Source organism: Coregonus lavaretus (genome assembly GCF_964263955.1).
Source record: "Coregonus lavaretus genome assembly, chromosome: 4".
NCBI lineage: Eukaryota > Metazoa > Chordata > Actinopteri > Salmoniformes > Salmonidae > Coregonus > Coregonus lavaretus.
The window spans coordinates 19,632,172-19,652,126 of NC_139991.1; the positions used below are offsets into that span (position 1 = coordinate 19,632,172).

The following is a 19,955-nucleotide window of genomic DNA, read 5'->3' on the forward strand; positions in this document are numbered from 1 at the left end:
GTATTTGATACACTGCCGATTTTGCAGGTTTTCCTACTTACAAAGCATTTAGAGGTCTGAAAGCATTTAGAGGTCTGTAATTTTTATCATAGGTACACTTCAACTGTGAGAGACGGAATCTAAAACAAAAATCCAGAAAATCACATTGTATGATTTTTAAGTAATTAATTTGCATTTTATTGCATGACATAAGTATTTGATCACCTACCAACCAGTAAGAATTCCGGCTCTCACAGACCTGTTAGTTTTTCTTTACGAAGCCCTCCTGTTCTCCACTCATTACCTGTATTAACTGCACCTGTTTGAACTCGTTACCTGTATAAAAGACACCTGGCCACACACTCAATCAAACAGACTCCAACCTCTCCACAATGGCCAAGACCAGAGAGCTGTGTAAGGACATCAGGGATACAATTGTAGACCTGCACAAGGCTGGGATGGGCTACAGGACAATAGGCAAGCAGCTTGGTGAGAAGGCAACAACTGTTGGCGCAATTATTAGAAAATGGAAGAAGTTCAAGATGACGGTCAATCACCCTCGGTCTGGGGCTCCATGCAAGATCTCACCTCGTGGGGCATCAATGATCATGAGGAAGGTGAGGGATCAGCCTAGAACTACACGGCAGGACCTGGTCAATGACCTGAAGAGAGCTGGGACCACAGTCTCAAAGAAAACCATTAGTAACACACTACGCCGTCATGGATTAAAATCCTGCAGCGCACGCAAGGTCCCCCTGCTTAAGCCAGAGCATGTCCAGGCCCGTCTGAAGTTTGCCAATGACCATCTGGATGATCCAGAGGAGGAATGGGAGAAGGTCATGTGGTCTGATGAGACAAAAATAGATCTTTTTGGTCTAAACTCCACTCGCCATGTTTGGAGGAAGAAGAAGGATGAGTACAGCCCCAAGAACACCATTCCAACCGTTAAGCATGGAGGTGGAAACATCATTCTTTGGGGATGCTTTTCTGCAAAGGGGACAGGACGACTGCACCGTATTGAGGGGAGGATGGATGGGGCCATGTATCGCGAGATCTTGGCCAACAACCTCCTTCCCTCAGTAAGAGTATTGAAGGCTGGCTGGGTCTTCCAGCATGACAACGACCCGGAACACACAGCCAGGGCAACTAAGGAGTGGCTCCATAAGAAGCATCTCAAGGTCCTGGAGTGGCCTAGCCAGTCTCCAGACCTGAACCCAATAGAAAATCTTTGGAGGGGAGCTGAAGGTCTGTATGGAGGAGTGGGCAAAAATCCCTGCTACAGTGTGTGCAAACCTGGTCAAGACCTACAGGAAACGTATGATCTCTGTAATTGCAAACTAAGGTTTCTGTACCAAATATTAAGTTCTGCTTTTCTGATGTATCAAATACTTATGTCATGCAATAAAATGCAAATGAATTACTTAAAAATCATACAATGTGATTTTCTGGATTTTTTTTTTTGATTCCGTCTCTCACAGTTGAAGTGTACCTATGATAAAAATTACAGACCTCTACATGCTTTGTAAGTAGGAAAACCTGCAAAATCGGCAGTGTATCAAATACTTGTTCTCCCCACTGTATATGAATTGTGTTATGGGGTACATATGAATATGGTTTGGTGACTTATGTATGGTTGTCTGTGGACAGGCAGGGCCACCTCTCCATGGTGATCCAGCTGCTTCGTTACGGAGCCGACCCATCTGTGGCCGATGGGGAGGGCTACCGCAGCCTGCATCTGGCAATCCTCTTCCAGCACATGCCCATAGCAGCCTACCTCATGGCCAAGGGACAGGTGAGACTCTTTCTCTCTTGCGCTCTCTCTTTCTCGCTCAGCCTCACACTCTCCTTCTCTCTTTTATTCTCATCCTTACTTTCTCCTTTATTCTCCCTCTTCAATCTAACATGCCCTTTTTTTCACGAGTGTTGAGTTATGGAGCTTTTTTGTTGTTGCTGTTTTATAGGAAGTTGACCTTCCTGACTCAAATGGGCAGACACCCCTGATGTTAGCTGCACAGAAAATCATTGGGTACGTTTCCCTGCAACCCAATGATTATTTGTTTATTTTCCATGTATGCTTACAATAACATATGTCCTCAGTAACTGGCCTATTGGGCTGTTTTGGTAATGTACTACTAAGAAAGGTCATGGTTAGTGTTAGGGTGGGGAGATCTGAAGTCAATAAACCAATCATTTAATGCAGGCCCGAGCCCACGAACTTCCTGATGAAGTGCAATGCGTCGGTGAGTGCGGTGGACAAAGTGAACAGGAACTCTCCGCTGCACTGTGCCGTGCTGGCGGGAAACGTAGACGCCGCCCACATCCTGCTGGAGGCCGAGGCTAGCGTGGATGCCGAGAACGCCAACGTGAGAGCCTGATCCCACACCCACACTAATTAATTATATCATTAATGTCTGCTCCTGGAGGACACTATTATGGCTGCCATAGAGCGATGGGTTATCTTCACACACAGTTACACACCTCGGGATGGACCTCGGGATGGGGGGGGGGGGTTATAAATTCATAGACTAAATCGACGCATGCATCATACTCAGGATGTTACTAACATATAAGGCTCTGAGATACATGTGTTGGGGTATTAGAAAGATGAACGTGCTTATTTATTTGTATAGTGAATATAAGAAGGACTATAGTGTGTGAGGTTAACTAAGGATTGTGTGTGATGATGTGACTGCTGTATTTATCTCCTCAGGGTCACACTCCCATAGACCTGGCCCACCAGGTGCACAGCCCCCTGCTCATCCACATGCTCAACCACATCAAGCAGGAGAGGATACGCGCCAACTCCCGCTGCATGCGCCTAGTTAACCGATACAGGGTATGGACACCACACACACACTTTCTCTCTGCCTACGTTACTTCAACACACACAGGGTGTGGGCACTACACTTTCATATACTCAATAAATGCCGATGAGAGATGTTGACCCATACTTCCAGTATTATGTGTGTGTGTGACAGCATGAGGGAGAACAAGATAACAATAATTAACCTCGGATTAAAATAGAGATGCCAACGCTGCAGTTTTCCTCGCATTGTGGTTGAAATTAATATTAGTATTTTTACGTGATTCTTTCTCTCTGCCCTTGTCTCTCTTTAGGTGTGTCTTCAGTTTATCTTCTGCGTTGCTGTGCTGGGCAGTGTGGGAGCGATAGCTGACTTGAGCTCAGAATCCTGGCTGCTGAAAGGGGTTCTGCTGGCCTGTGTGATGGCTGTGGCCAACCTGGCCCAACGGTGAGAACGCACGTTGGCCGCCCGTGGTCAATCCAGTAGACAAGACCGCACACCATCACAGCGGTTAGGGTTGATCAACTGTTCTTCATCTGCTAGTTAACTGAGATGCATTGAGAGATCTGCAGTGCACCCCTTGTCTAGAGTTCTGTTATTACTAGGGACCTCTGCAAGATGGCACTCAAATACTGACTCTAGTAGCCTGCTTTTATTCATACTATCTGTGCTTGGTTCTGTCAAGTCTCCCTGGGCAGTCGTTTGCTTAGATGACTGCTCATTAAGTAGAAAATGTACTCTAGGAGCACTTATGGCACAACTCATTTTAAATTTTCATACAAGACTGCTATTAGTTGAAACAATATTATAACGTGTACAATAATAAGTGTGCTTGTGCGCACTTACAGGCAGTTGGCGAGCCCGGCCCTGCAGTCGCTGGTTCCAGCTACATCTCTCATGGCATCAGTCTTCTGGATGCTGGTCACCTGGTGCCTGTGGTTCCTGCCTGATATCCTTTAACACAGGGCCTCTATTGACACTCACACTCCAACCCAGCATGTAACACTGTACTGAATCAACACTTAAACGCTACGCTGTCATTGACTGTCCATCTCAGTCTAGTCTAGTTCAGTCCAGCCCAGCCCATTCTAGTCCAGCCTAACCAAGTCCATCTCTTTTTCAAATATTTTTTTGAAGGAGAACCGGAGCTCCTTCCTCCTTGCGTATTTGATCAGATGGCAGGTAGGCGGGGTACAGTGTATACAGGGGAGACAGCACGAAAGTATGGGGTTCGGGGGGTATTTTCTACCCATGCCACTGTGGGCAATATGTGCTTGAGAGGCTGCAGCACTACCACTGTGCCGCGCTCTTGCGCCAAGTCCATCTCAGTCCAGTATCATGGTTTAGGTGTTAAAAGTAGTTTTAGTAAATGTTAAAGTAATTCACTGTGTTTCATACCCCTAAAATTCAAATCTCAACTTCAGTCAGTTGCTTTTTTTTTCATTCATCCCCTCTAATCAGGGACTTATTTAGTCCTGGGACACCAGGTGGGTGCAATTGAATTATCAGGTAGAACATGACCTCCAGGGTAAGATTGTAATACACCTACTGTATGTGGTGCGATGTTATGTCCTTAACCCGTCTCCCTACATGGTCCCAGTGCCACGGTACAGGTGTTGTTCACTTTCAACGCCACTGCTCTGGTCTACTACTACCTCCGCTCCTGTAGGACTGACCCCGGCATCGTCAAGGCAACCGAGGAAGAGAAAAGGATGGTAAGGAGCAGGACATCGGAAAAAGGTGTTCTATCACTGTTGTTTTGTTTTTAAAGACTGGTAGAAAAACATTATGGACAGGTCACAATGTTTACCCTGGTCTGGCTAGAGGGGTAGTTGGCATGTGACATGGCTTCCAATCTACTTCAATGACAAATGGATCTTGTTGGTCTTCTGTGTCTCCTACAGAATGTGGTGTTGCTGGCAGAGGCAGGCTGCTTGGACCCCAGGATCTTCTGCACTTCCTGTATGGTAAGCCACAAGGAACAAAGTAGACCAGTCACATTCTAACACATTTACTCAAAACATAGCTATTAGCGAGATAGCAGGATACTGAAGACCTCCAATTAACAAATATGTTTGCTCAAGCTTTCACTTTAGGAAATGTGGTGATATGAAGAAATGCTGATTGGTTGATTTGTTTCGGTTATGCAGATGAAGAAGCCCATGAGGGCCAATCACTGCTTCTCCTGTGACGCCTGTGTGGCAAAACAGGATCATCACTCCATCTGGATCAATGGCTGCATAGGTAACTAAAACCACATAGCTTATACATTTCTGTCTACCCTAAATTATAGATATAGTTTGTAGGATAATCTACACTAAGCCTCAGTATGCACTAATAGGGTTGTGTAGTGGAATACAATCGTTGTAGTGGCAGTCAACTAGTATTTGAACACTTGGAAATACAGTATGCTTCTGAGAATAGCTGACTCAAATACACAGCCAGCATTTGCCACTTTGTCAGCACCAGAGTTTTACGTTTTAATGACAAAGTTTCGGTCTTCTCTTTCTCCCACCCATCCTTACTTTCTTCAGGTGCCAGGAATCACCACTTCTTTGTTCTCTTCCTCCTCTCTCTCTGCCTGATGGGAGCGTGGATGTTCTACGGATGTCTCATGTGTGAGTGACAGTCTCAATGAATCACATAGACAATAGCACTTTATTTGTGTACATTCTTAAGTACATGCATTATCTTCTTGCCTGACATTCTCGTGTGTGTGTGTGTTGCCAGACTGGTCAAAGCACTGTCCGCTGCACTACCAGGAAGAGGGTGTGTGGGGTGCTATCTCTGCCCTGGTGGACTGTTCTTCCTGGGTACTGGGCATCTTCTGTGTAGCTTTCTTCCATACCGCCTGGGCTTCCATACTACTGGTCATACAGCTCTACCAGGTAACTGTGTTTGTGTAGTAGCTATATGATGCTACAATGCTACCTCCACTGCTACAACTGTAGGCATGTAGTATTTGAATCACTTCTTGAAACGCTATTGTCTCAGAGCTGTGAAAGAAAACTACCGCATGACTTTGTGTTCTCAAGCTACAAACACGATTTGATTTCCTCGTTTTGCTCAAGTTGCCATTGTTTTCGCTGTGGATTTATTTTGATTTGCTCAGAATCAAACGCTGCGTTTATTATTCATGATTGATGTGTTGCTGCTGTGCCTTCCCCAGGACAGTCCCCCCTGCTGGGCCCCCCTCACACTGAGACGCCTCTCACTGCCTTAATGATGCTGGGCTGGGAGGAGAGCTGGGCTGCTATTTCTGTTGTCTTTTTGAGGAAATATTCAACGGATGCATTATTTATCGTTGTTTTATCATTCTTTTTTACGACAAGGGACTTGTAAGCCAAAGTGACAATTTGGAGGTATAGTGGCATTTCTATTTTAGTTAGACGTGTGTGTGTTTGTGTCTGTCTGAACAGATTGCGTTCTTCGGCCTGACCACCGCAGAGAGGGCAAACCTGATGCTTCGTCAGAGGAAACTCCCACAATCCATCTCTCTCAGACAGAACCCTTACAAGTAAGTGGTCTTCATCAGGCTAACCTGCCGATTCAGTTTACTTGGTGACTAAAGCAATAAGCAGTATTCCCTCACACTATTTAGGATTGTAGCCCAGTGCTTCTCTCACTCACTTTCTCCATTCCTCTCTCTTTTCTCTCTCTCCCTCCATAGTTTGGGTGTGGTGCGGAACCTGGCGTCGTTCTTCCAGCTGCGTTGCTGTGGGCTGTTCAAACCCGCCATGGTCGACTGGACCCAGCAGTACCCACCCGGCCGAGACCACATGATGTTCGGCCACCCCGACGTCGTCTGACCCCACAGGGTCAGAGGGCAGCTAGGACCTGGGTCCACTGTTGTTCTGGACCAAACGGATGATGCTTATTCATTTTTTAATCTTTTATATATTTTGGACTGCCTGTGAAGAAACACCACTATAAAGGGAAATAGCACGGAGGAAGTTGTACTGACTTTATTTTATGCGTTTGCTCTTTGTACAGACTGCTGCCTTATGCTGGTATATATTAATGGGGGGGGGGGAATCTGAGATGTATAATTTGTGTGAAGTCAAATTAGCCTTAATATGGCTTAAATTGTATATTAAGTTAGTCATTGTTTTTATGAATATAAATATAGTTCTATTTTGATCAATGTGTTTTTTTATGAAGAATGATCTTTTAAATGTGTCTGTTTTACAGTGTTTGCAAGAGGCTGTAAGTGAGTTTTTAGATTGAAGGACCAATACTGTAGACAGTTTAAGCAAAGCCTCACATTGCTTTCAGTCACTGAACTCTTTTTATTGGAGCATACAGTACATACAGTTTCTCTAGAACAGTTTTTTCTAATACTGGTCCTGTAGTACTGTACCTCTTAAGTATGCTGATTTTCTATCCAGCCTCTCTCTTGACAGTGGGTACGCACCTGAATCCATGGCTGTTTCCAATTCCCACTCCCAGAGGTGTGCGCTCGTTCTCTCCCTCTTGTGGATTTAGAAGAAATGGATGGGTGGAAGAAATATGGTGGACAGTGGACTGTTGGCAGTTGTTACACAAATGGAGTGCTTTTACATCCATTAAGGGTGAAGTAGTGCACACTATTGGGAGAAGGCAAGGAATCGGAACTCAACCCATATCTCAACAATCCAACATCCAACCACTATCCTATCCACTATGCTCTTCTATTTCAAACTTAAAGCAACAGTCTGAGATTTCCAGTCATTTCGATTAATGACCAACGGTCTTATGTTATCGTAACCAAAAACCAAAATGAAAGACCTATTAGTTATGTTTTTGTTGTCATATGAGGACTTTGTAAACTAATGTATAGCTTCAAGTCATGCTAAGAAGCTCCTGTAAGTCGCTCTGGATAAGAGCGTCTGCTAAATGACTAAAATGTAAATGTAAATGTAAGAAAAAGTAATGTTCTCATGGAATATCATTCCTACAGATAGAAATCAAGTGATATTTTCCTGTGAAAATGTAATGGGATGCATTTGATTCATTGTTTACATTTGTGTTGAAGTCATACTGATGGTATGCACATCTTACAGGGTGTGGCTTTAATGACACTGGACAGTTTGCAATGACATTAGCATCCAAGCTATGTTGCTTTTTTTTTCTTCTGCATAACCACATAAAATAATGTGCCATTGTAACTCACTGCACTGGATGTTAGAATAAAGCAATGCAAGTTTGTTTTTACTATGGTGTCAGAATGCCCTTTGAGTTAGATACTGTATGTGAGCTTTGATTTATGTACCCATGACTGCTTATGGAGAGATTAGTATCTTCATGTTCCAATCAATCCTGCATAGCCCAGTGAAGACATTGTACAACTGTAATGATCCTCTTATTTACCTTTTTATAATTGATATGTGGTATTTATTTTACATGTTGGGGTAATCCTGTACTAAATCAGGCTCCCAATTTACTTATGTTATCCACACCACAGGAGACAGTTTAATGAAACAAATTATGCATACCAGGACCTCTTTTAATTGAAGCCAAAGAAAGACATCATTCAAGATAACATTCCTTTACTTCACACCATCTAATTACAGGTAAACATTTAAAAAATGACATGTACACACACCATCAGCCTCCAGCAGCATATGTACTTTTAATTAGAAAAAGTCCAGACATTATAGTTTGGATAGATTAACGCAAATGTGTTTGGTAATTAGCGTTGCCTTGTTTATTTAAATTACACAGGCATATTTATGAGCGCAGATTAAATCCTATTAATAATGAATTATAAACACAGCTGGAGGCAAGTTAGTGTATCCGTCTTCACCAGGCAGCACATTAACACATAACAGAAATATGACTTAATTATGTGTTTCTTTCCCTCGCGTTTGTTTTCGTTTTCATGTTCATTTGTTTTTAATGTGGGGACTGGGGAGATATTATTAGCTAAACGGCTTGTTGGCTTTTGTTTGGCGCTTAATGTTTTTGCCTCAAAGCTTCCTATTTCTTTTGAGGTGTGCTTATATTTTATTGTGTTGCAGTTTCAATAGATTTTGAAGAGCATCCGGTTATAATTCATTCATGCCATTTGAGGTCTACCCATCCTATACACCAGGGATCATCAACTAGATTCAGCCGCGGGACGATTTTCTTTTGTGAGCGGATGGTCGGGGGGGGGGGGGGCCTGGAACATAATGACAAATAATTTGTAGATTGCAAATTAACCGCAAGAAGCCCAAACAGATATAATATTTCAAACCTTGCTTACATTTGTATACGATCACGTGTCCATCAAGTGGGAATACTTAGGAACAGATTTCCCAAATTGAAATCACGTGTTTTATGTCCAACAATGACATAAAATTGTTTACTTGGTTGGGGGGGGGCAAATAAAAACACACGTTGGCCAAATTTGGGGAACCCTGCTATACACCATCCATAGGTACCCAGGTGTGTATGTGTGTGTGGTCCACGTTATTTGACATATAGCTCGCTTTGATATGATGACCCTTAGATCAACAATGTCCTTTTTATGCAAATGAAGCAGTGCTGATTCATCCATTGCCTTGAACACAAGAAAGGAATGTGCAGTTTATACAAGCTAGACATCACTTCTCTCTCCATCGTTTGGTGTGTTAGTAAATGCTATGATGGGAGTTACAATTATGTCAAATCCTATGGGTACAAATCCAGCTGACAATGGTAAGGCAAGAGAAAGAGGTTTTAAGAAATGTAGTATACAAGCTAATGGTTAAACATTTAATGAACACACATTTTTACTAAGTGCTCAAAATGCTCTATGTTTGAAGAAAAGAAAACACACACACAAACTATTACGAGGAATTCATTCTCCATCTTCCACCATTCCCATGTTCCCCAGCCCTTTTCCTTTCGGCCCAAAGTTTTTGGCGTAGCAAACTGCAAAGACAAAGAAAGAGGGAAGAAACCAACTAAGAAATAATGAAACACCGAAAGATACAGTACTGAGTTCCTTCCTGTTGACAAGAGCAACAGATAATTGTGTGCATCAATCAGGGCCTGAGTATGATAAATTAGTCCCTCCATCTGCAATCCACAGCCTAATCGGTGACTGAGGGTCATTGAGTTTCTACCAGTGGAGGCTCCTCAGTGTAGGAAGGGGAGAACTATCCTCCTCAGTGAATTTCATAAAAATAGTGAAACATTAAAATCATTATTAGATAAAACTATACTAAATATATTCACATCACCAAATAATTGATTAAAACACATTGCTTTGCAATGAAGGTCTACAGTAGCCTCAACAGCACTCTGTAGGGTAGCGCTATGGTGTAGCCGGAGGACAGCTAGCCTCAACACTGGAACTCTTCCAAGTCAAGGTAAGCTTTTGGTTTTATTAATTTATTGCCGCCAGTGTAACTGCTAAACTGCTTGCTGCTGACTGTACACTGTACTGCATGATTGTAGCTGGTTTACTAACGTGTTAGTTCTAGTAGATATGTTGACTATGACATTAATATGGTGACAACGATGTAGGCTGTGTGTTGTGGTTAGCGGTTATCATATGAAGGTTTGGCTTGTAAAGTTTTTTTTTTGCCTGGTCACTGATGTGTTGTGCACTAAAGTCCACAAGCGAAGGGAAAAGGTGAGAGGAGGAGAGTGCGTAGATGCGAGAAGTAATTACAACAAGCAAAGTGATCATGCTGTTTGTATGTGGCTGCTATGAAAGTGAACTGTGTTTGCGTTAGATCAGGGGTGTATTCATTCCACCGATTCTGTTGAAAAACTTTTCTTAAACGGAAGCAAACAGAACGAAATGGGGATAAACATACCTGAATATGTCGAATAGAAACTTGTTTGCAACTGTTGGACTAATGATTACACCCTAGATCAGCTAGATGCAGGCGAGTGTGCAAGGTGGTATTGAATGTGTCAATGTCTGTCACCTTGATTACTCAAATTTCTTTCGACCTGTGCACTTACGTTGTAAACTTTCATTCATAGGCTAGGTTGTAGCAACCTCATGATGGGTATAAGGAAAATTTGAGTATCATGTAGTAGCCTAAACATATCGATGATACATTGAGCTGGGTGAATGGAATATGAATGTGTGTCATCCAATATGCAGTAATATAAATAAGGCCATTCTCTCTCATCTTAAACGTCACCGACCACCACTGGTTTCTACTGAAGCCTGGCTGTATACAGTGGGGAGAACAAGTATTTGATACACTGCCGATTTTGCAGGCTTTCCTACTTACAAAGCATGTAGAGGTCTGTAATTTTTATCATAGGTACACTTCAACTGTGAGAGAAGGAATCTAAAACAAAAATCCAGAAAATCACATTGTATGATTTTTAAGTAATTAATTTGCATTTTATTGCATAACATAAGTATTTGATACATCAGAAAAGCAGAACTTAATATTTGGTACAGAAACCTTTGTTTGCAATTACAGAGATCATACGTTTCCTGTAGGTCTTGACCAGGTTTGCACACACTGCAGAAGGCATTTTGGCCCACTCCTCCATACAGACCTTCTCCAGATCCTTCAGGTTTCGGGGCTGTCGCTGGGCAATACGGACTTTCAGCTCCCTCCAAAGATTTTCTATTGGGTTCAGGTCTGGAGACTGGCTAGGCCACTCCAGGACCTTGAGATGCTTCTTACGGAGCCACTCCTTAGTTGCCCTGGCTGTGTGTTTCGGGTCGTTGTCATGCTGGAAGACCCAGCCACGACCCATCTTCAATGCTCTTACTGAGGGAAGGAGGTTGTTGGCCAAGATCTTGTGATACATGGCCCCATCCATCCTCCCCTCAATACAGTGCAGTCGTCCTGTCCCCTTTGCAGAAAAGCATCCCCAAAGAATGATGTTTCCACCTCCATGCTTCACGGTTGGGATGGTGTTCTTGGGGTTGTACTCATCCTTCTTCTTCCTCCAAACACGGCGAGTGGAGTTTAGACCAAAAAGCTATATTTTTGTCTCATCAGACCACATGACCTTCTCCCATTCCTCCTCTGGATCATCCAGATGGTCATTGGCAAACTTTAGACGGGCCTGGACATGCGCTGGCTTGAGCAGGGGGACCTTGCGTGCGCTGCAGGATTTTAATCCATGACGGCGTAGTGTGTTACTAATGGTTTTCTTTGAGACTGTGGTCCCAGCTCTCTTCAGGTCATTGACCAGGTCCTGCCGTGTAGTTCTGGGCTGATCCCTCACCTTCCTCATGATCATTGATTCCCCACGAGGTGAGATCTTGCATGGAGCCCCAGACCGAGGGTGATTGACCGTCATCTTGAACTTCTTCCATTTTCTAATAATTGCGCCAACAGTTGTTGCCTTCTCACCAAGCTGCTTGTCTATTGTCCTGTAGCCCATCCCAGCCTTGTGCAGGTCTACAATTTTATCCCTGATGTCCTTACACAGCTCTCTGGTCTTGGCCATTGTGGAGAGGTTGGAGTCTGTTTGATTGAGTGTGTGGACAGGTGTCTTTTATACAGGTAACGAGTTCAAACAGGTGCAGTTAATACAGGTAATGAGTGGAGAACAGGAGGGCTTCTTAAAGAAAAACTAACAGGTCTGTGAGAGCCGGAATTCTTACTGGTTGGTAGGTGATCAAATACTTATGTCATGCAATAAAATGCAAATTAATTACTTAAAAATCATGCAATGTGATTTTCTGGATTGTTGTTTTAGATTCCGTCTCTCACAGTTGAAGTGTACCTATGATAGAAATTACAGACCTCTACATGCTTTGTAAGTAGGAAAACCTGCAAAATTGGCAGTGTATCAAATACTTGTTCTCCTCACTGTAATTGATCTAAGAAAGCTCTGTAGGGCAGGCTAGCTGTGTGGTCTTTACAGCACGTAAATGGTGGGAGCTTGTTTGGTCCTGTGTGTGTGCGTGTATGTACCTTTACAGTAGAGTTCCCCATCCTTGTCTGTCACTGTGGTAGACTCCAGGCTCTTCCCACACAGCAAACAGCGGAAGCAGGTTTTATGCCAAGGCTGCAACAAGAAACACATACACCCGTATATCAGAGTTAGCTGATCTTTGTATTGTTGTGGTCTAAAGGGTGCAAGCAAGGCTTATATAGAGGACTTTTACCTTTCCTGCCCCCATGATCTTCTCTGCTGCGTAGACAGCCTTCGAACATCTTTGGCAGCAATCTGAACTTCCAAACCTGTGTGCAAACTTACTGGAGTTGGAGTTTGTGGATGTGGGGCGAGGCTTAGAGCTTCATAAAGAGGAAAGAATAAATTACAATAAATATCCAAAGAGACCAAAACGAACATCCATATTCACAGAGAGGCTTTGCCATATGTTGAACATGTCAATTAAAATGTTTCCTTGGTAACATTTAAAAGTCTGGGAAGCCTTTTATGAAAGCTGTATTTGTGTGTCTCTTTGATAATGAAAATATGACTGATGTAGGTTTTCATTGATATTTAACTGCAGCAGTGTCATGGACATCTCCGTGTTTTTAATTAAGTAGGCCTATTCAACGTTAGTTGTGTCGAGTCCTTAAATTGGTTGTTCAGATGAACAGAGAGAGGGGTAGAGATGGGGGGTGTGGGTGTCAGAGAGAATAATGAGAGGGACCTACTCTTGAGTTTGCATGTCCAGGTTCTGTCCAGGGGGGTCAGAGCTGAGGGCTCCTGCACCCTGGCCGTACCCGTAGCCTTTTGGCCCATACTTCTTGCCGTAGCACGACTTGCAGTAGATCTCTGACTCATGCGCCGCGACTGTTGTACTGTCCAGTCCTTTCCTGCAGGCCACTGGGGTGAAGAGCAAAACCAAACCAACACTTGAACACATTGACACACTGTTTACACTTAACCACAGTTTACAGGAGAAAGAATGTTGTGGCCATGACAGCTATGTACTAACTTTTGTCAGTTTGTCAGGATAGAGGCTGGACAGCAAAAAAATTTGTTCTTTTATTTTAATACCAAAATATATTTTTTCATGCCCGGATACCTATTAAGCGACTATATCAGGCTGTGGATAATGGCATTATTCATATTACTAGGCCGCAGAAGCCTGGGCCTGGAGTCTAACAATGGTCCCACCCACGTCAATCAACACAGCCCTTTCAGCTGTCCCTGGTCAGGGTCTATTTCTGAAGACTACAGTGGAGGGGTTGTGTAGGACTAGTGGTGTAAAGTACTTAAGTAAAAATACTTTAAAGTACTCAAAATAATGTACTTTTTACTCCATACATTTTCCTGGATAACCAAAAGTCCTCGTTACATTTTGAATGCTTAGCTGGACATGAAAATGGTCCAATCAACAGAACATCCCTGGTCATCCCTACTGCCTCTGATCTGGCGGACTCACTAAACACACATGCTTCGTTTGTAAATGATGTATGAATGTTGGAGTGTGCCTCTGGCTATCCGTAAATAAATAAAAATTGAAAATGGTGCCGTTTGGTTTGCTTAATATAAGGAATTTGAAATGATTTATACTTTTACTTCCGATACTTAAGTATATTTTTGTAATTATATTTACTTTTGATACTTAAGTATATTTAAAATCAAATACTTTTAGACTTTTACTCAAGTAGAATTTTACTGGGTGACTTTTACTTTAACTTGAGTCATTTTCTATTAAGGTATCTTTACTTTTACTCAAGTATGACAATTGGGTACTTTTTCCACCACTGTGTAGGACAGAGGCTAATAGTGGACAAACAGACTCTCCCATTTGCCAGCCCCAGCAAGATGGAGCAGCAGATCCCTCCTCAATTGCAGATAATTACAAAGGCCTTTTAGTGCTCCCAGTGGTGCTATCTACCTATTGTCAGCCCCCAGTCCAAAGCCCAGCCCCAGCCATTCACAGGTAATTAGGTGAGATTGAAACGTGCTATTTGAGTGGGGCATTAGGAGGAGTATGAACATTTTAGGGGGTCCATTTTGTGTGCTCTGATAGGGGGTCCACCTCTCCCCTCTCTTTGCTGCTGCCATGATCTCTCATGGTCCAGTGACCACTAAGATATAATCTGCATAAACTAAGAGGTTCTCTGTGTAAGAGGCAGCTGGATTTAGGGCTCAAATCTAAGGATAAAAAGTCATCTTAAAAACACCACAACACTGATAGACTGGCTGGCAATAATGACCACTGCCTACGGAGTGAAGGGTTTGCTGGTTGTTTGGTTGACCAGGCAGAATTAAACAGACAACCTCAAAGCCAAATGAAAGAAGAGGATTATTGTTTGAGTTTCAAGGTGTGACTGGACTGTTAAGGAAGGGTGGGACAGGGCTAATCTTCTGAGCCGCAATAAGATGGCAACTGTAGAACTGTAAACAGAAGCCAGCTTGTCCAAATCTTGTTAACTTCTTTGTATTCCTGTGTTGGCTGGTTTACATTCTACAACATATTACTCCTTTAAAACCCTTTGAGCTGGATCCTTAATGAGAATCTGATACAGTGAAGGCTGTGACGGCAGACATAGCCGCGGGAAGTAGGGGTGCTGAGGGTGCTGCAGCACCCCCATAAATGTTTTAAATAAAAATGTTTTTATAAAAAATACAACTCCTGTATTAGCGGACCGATATAACCGTCTGCAGCATGGGAAAATATATATTTTTCAACAACAAAAAGGGTAGTGCACAGGCTATACTACTCCTGTACTAGCAGACTGGTAACCCCCCATAAGCTGCCTCCCTCCAACGTCGTTTTAGAGAATTTGGCAGTACGTCCAACCGGCCTCACAACTGTAGACCACGTGTAACCACGCCAGCCCAGGACTTCCACATCCAGCCACCCGGACAGCTGGACCATCCACCTGGACAGCTGATGAAAATGTGTTTGCACAACCAAAGAATTTCTGCACAAACTGTCACAAACCGTCTCAGGGAAGCTCATCTGTGTGGTCGTCGTCCTCACCAGGGTCTTGGCCTGACTGCAGTTCGTGTTGTAACCTACTTCAGTGGGCAAATGCTCACCTTCGATGGCCACTGGCATGCTGGAGAAGTGTGCCCTTCACGGATGAATTCCGGTTTCAACTGTACCGGGCAGATGGCGTCGGGTGGATGAGCGTTTTGCTGATGTCAACGTTGTGAACAGAGTGCCCCAGGGTGACAGTTTGGTTATGGTATGGGCAGGCATAAGCTACGGACAACGAACACAATTGCATTTTGTCAATGGCAATTTGAATGCACAGAGATACCGTGACGAGATCCTGGGACCCATTGTCGTGCCATTCATCCGCTGCCATCACCTCATGTTTCAGCATGATAATGCACGGGCCCATGTCGCAAGGATCTGTACACGATTCCTGGAAATTGAAAATGTCCCAGTTCTTCCATGACCTACATACTCACCAGACATGTCATCACCCATTGAGCATGTTTGGGATGCTCTGGATTGACGTGTACGATAGCGTGTTCCAGTTTCACCAATATCCAGCAACTTCGCACAGCCATTGAAGAGGAGTGGGACAACATTCCACAGGCCACAATCAACAGCCTGATCAACTCTATGCGGAAGGAGATGTGTCGTGCTGCATGAGGCAAATGGTGGTCACACCAGATAATGACTGGTTTTCTGATCCACGCCCCTACCTTTTTTTAAAGGTATCTGTGACCAACATTTCCAACATTGTCTCATTCTGAAAATTAATAGTGTGGTTTTAACCTTTTTTTATTTTATTTTTTAACCCCCTTTTTCACCCCAATTCCGTGATATCAAATTGCGATCTTGTGTCATCGCTGCAACTCCCCAACGGGCTCAGGAGAGGCGAAGGTCGAGTCATGCGTCCTCAGAAACATGACACACCAAACCACGCTTCTTAACACCCGTCCGCTTAACCAATGTGTCGGAGGAAACACCATTCAACTGACGACCGAAGTCAGCCTGCAGGCGCCCGGCCCACCACAAGGAGTTGCTAGAGCACAATGAGCCAAGTAAAACAACCCCGGCCAAACCCTCCCCTGACCCGGATGACGCTGGGCCAATTGTGTGCCGCCCTATGGGACTCCCGGTCACGGCCGGTTGTGACACAGCCTGGGATCGAACCCGGGTCTGTAGTGACGCCTCAAGCACCCTTAGACCACTGCAACACTTGGGAGGCACAAGCCCAAAACTTTGATGGAGAAATGGGCTAGGGACTAAAATGTTGTGACAACTATAATAAAATAATGAATTGCATGTTTTTCAATACAATTATCAGGAAACAGCTCTATATGTATTGTGATTAGTGGTATTTACCATTAAACCCAATGCAACCCAAATACCATTACAATTGCAAAACATTATACAGTGTGTGTTTGAGACTTTTACCATTGAAGACCATTAGAGACTATAACATTGAATCCATTAGAAGTGCTGTAGCCTAATGGTTTGCTTGTTCACCAGGAATGGTCTAACAGTAACTGTACAAAACCCCTCCCACTCCCTTCATACCTGGAGGGGACCCCCCCCACCCTCATTGCATGCCACACACCTCCATCAAAGCTTGTTAAGAACAATCATGTCCAACTGAAAGAGGCGGGGCTACCACTTTAAATGCCCCACCTGCAGTCATTTAGTCCTCTTTCAACCAAACCAGCACGGACCACTAGAGATGCGTTATTGACTGTGAGTATTGCATGAGTGTGGTGTGTGGCAGCCAAGACATCACCATTTCTCACCATCCTCATCATCATCATCTAGTACCGGTTACAGCGTCGGAAGCCTACAAAGACCAAAGATACAAAATCTATTCAATAAAAGGTAAAAAGGCTAACCCTCTCCTTGTGTTCTTGCAGACATACCCATTGTGTTACCTTACCTCCCACCCATCCTACACAGTTTCTTTGAGCTGTTTTACAGTAACTAAACCACACACAAAGGGACTGTTTCCTTGACACAGATTAAGCGTAAAAGATGGAGAAACTGATTTGCTTCCATGGAGGACTGGCTTGAATTGTAAGGATGACCACATCATTTATTTTCATCATGAGCCAAATCTATTGGTTTTCTACCCAAAGTTGCAAACTACATGTTTTGATCTATTTAATAAACACAAGAGACCAGCAAAATGGGAGTGTGGCAGTATAGAAGGAACAGCGGCATCTAGTGGTCAAGACCTGGTACTTTCACACTACTTTACGGTAAATAATGCAAGCGACTTCAATTACTAATTTCTCTGAACAGAGGAAAATAAACATCACCAGATTCACAGGGAATACATTAAATAGTATGGAGAAGCAATACTCCAAGCTGCAGCTTCATATTACCTGTCAAATATAGAGAAATTATAGTGTATACTGGTTGTTGGGGTGGGATTGGCATGGGGTGTGGGGGGTCCGTGGGTGGCTTTTGATCATTTTTTGGGGATTCCTCATGTCTTACTCATTGGCAGGAAGATTTTGGTCCAAATCAGATGTCGGGTACTATATTTATTGAATAAAATCTGAATCCTATAGATTAAAGTGGCCAATTTGGGTGCAATCAATTAGCTTCATTTCTCTGAGATAAAATACAATTTCAACAAAATAATGTTTCAGGGATGCCAATCTTACCTGTTTCTAACTACAGAAACAATTTTAGAACAATATGAGATGGTAGGTGTCATGGCTTGCTGAAATGACATGGAACGACTCTGTAAGCAGATCAGAGTCATCAGTTTGTCTTCTCTGTCAGTCTAGGCCTACATGGCGGGTGACTGAGGATAACTCACTGCAGATGAAGCAGGTCTTGTGGAAGCTCCTCCCGTTGCATTGGATCTCCTCAGCGTGGTACACAGTCTTTTCACAGGCCGCACACTTGGCCCCGCCGCCCCAGTTTGGCATCCTAGTCTCGGGGTGAGAGTCTGCATCAAGAGGGGGGTGGGATAGAGGTTGCAGATTTAATCTACTCAGGGGTGGCCTCAAGACCATCAGTTGATTGCTGACTTATCATGACATAGTGGTCAATAAATAAACATGCGGGAAGATGTTTAGGGGTGGGCGTGCTGTTATTTTAATACTGATTTATCAGGGGGTGCAGCACCCTCAGCAGCCCTAATTCCAGCGGCTATGCATACATTGCAATTGGTTCAGACTACATTAACAATTTTTTTTTATATATTTGCATTCTCCTTGATGATACCCATCATAGTATAGTGACAGTGATGTTGTCGAGCCTGTTCTTCTAGCAGAGATAAGGTATCTCAGCCAGTCCTGACTCTCCTCTATTCTAATCCATTCATTTTAGAGGTAGTCCGTCACCTCATAGGGCTGGTATGTGGTGATAAGACTCCAGGAATAGAGCCCATTAAGACCATGGAAGAACACAAGCCAGTATTCAACCTGGACCGCTTGAAGCAGCCGGGTCACTAATACTTACCTCACATGGACATTTCCAACATCCAGTGAGTCGTGATGGATGAATTCAAATCATGTTCATGCATTTCAAATTAATTAGAGATAGCTTGATCAAGTTCATCATCAGTCTGATCCATGGACCCTTGGACCAAATATTCTAAAAGTATGGCACTGATTGGACACTGGCCAGTATATGATATCGGTTTTACTGTAAATACAGCCGGTCCCAGTCAATTCAATGTCTATTCCACGTTGGATCAAAGTAATTTCATTGAAATGACGTGGAAACAACGTTGATTCAACCAGTGTGTGGTTACATTTATCAATATCAAACATATCACTCACAAATCATAAATATTGTACTACTATACCTGCACAAGTCTGTAGATGTATCAGTATCAATCTCTTCCCCCCCAGTTCAGTCTCAAATCTGTGAGTCCGACCGCTCCAACACCACCGAGGGGAGTCCTTAAATACAGCCCATCTCTCTCTCATCACCCAGAGTTGAATGGTGACGCTCAAATTAAAGCATCCTCCTAAAATAACTTCGGACTAACACTCGAGACCTACAGTAGCCCCCCACCCCACCTCTGACAACACAGGCCACAGAGACCCCTGGTCCTAAGCTGGGCCCTGGAGCTTTCACCAACCATTTGTCCTGGTCTTACACAAGCATGATTTATAGAGATTTCCCGAAACTTCTGGGTCACAGTAGCCAAGGGGAATGAATGATGTGTCTGGCTGATGGTAATAGGAATGGCACATGATTTAAGAGGGGTGTGTACACAGAATTAAATAGATCTAGACGGGTTTGTGTTTTTAATTGGTTGGAATTGAAGGCATGTACTGTATTTACTGTTGGATATGAAACCACCTTTATCATCTTCATACTCTACTCGCCTAATGCTAAAGGACACCAACATATCATCGACCATGTATTCA

The 19,955-nt window shown here is 43.4% G+C and overlaps 2 protein-coding genes across 2 annotated transcripts in view; one reads left to right on the plus strand and one right to left on the minus strand.

Annotated features, from left to right (window-relative positions):
• Positions 1 to 7,976, plus strand: part of LOC311127732 (putative palmitoyltransferase ZDHHC13) — a 39,075-nt gene extending 31,099 nt beyond the window's left edge. The window contains exons 5-17 of the mRNA XM_084159600.1: positions 1,627 to 1,771; positions 1,941 to 2,005; positions 2,180 to 2,342; positions 2,690 to 2,815; positions 3,097 to 3,230; positions 3,632 to 3,732; positions 4,374 to 4,498; positions 4,688 to 4,750; positions 4,934 to 5,027; positions 5,318 to 5,401; positions 5,514 to 5,671; positions 6,203 to 6,300; positions 6,454 to 7,976. Coding sequence (XP_084015726.1) covers positions 1,627 to 1,771; positions 1,941 to 2,005; positions 2,180 to 2,342; positions 2,690 to 2,815; positions 3,097 to 3,230; positions 3,632 to 3,732; positions 4,374 to 4,498; positions 4,688 to 4,750; positions 4,934 to 5,027; positions 5,318 to 5,401; positions 5,514 to 5,671; positions 6,203 to 6,300; positions 6,454 to 6,592 — 1,495 coding nt within the window. The 3' untranslated portion in view covers positions 6,593 to 7,976. The remainder of the gene's footprint in view (positions 1 to 1,626; positions 1,772 to 1,940; positions 2,006 to 2,179; positions 2,343 to 2,689; positions 2,816 to 3,096; positions 3,231 to 3,631; positions 3,733 to 4,373; positions 4,499 to 4,687; positions 4,751 to 4,933; positions 5,028 to 5,317; positions 5,402 to 5,513; positions 5,672 to 6,202; positions 6,301 to 6,453) is intronic.
• Positions 7,977 to 9,585: 1,609 nt separating this feature from the next.
• On the minus strand, positions 9,586 to 18,500 carry LOC311128483 (cysteine and glycine-rich protein 3-like; the record flags this gene model as incomplete). Its single annotated transcript, XM_084160651.1, has 5 exons — positions 9,586 to 9,659; positions 12,635 to 12,728; positions 12,829 to 12,958; positions 13,328 to 13,499; positions 18,389 to 18,500. 5 exons carry the CDS (start codon positions 18,498 to 18,500, stop codon positions 9,586 to 9,588), a joined length of 582 nt encoding a protein of 193 aa, XP_084016777.1.
• Between the last annotated feature and the right edge of the window lie 1,455 nt (positions 18,501 to 19,955).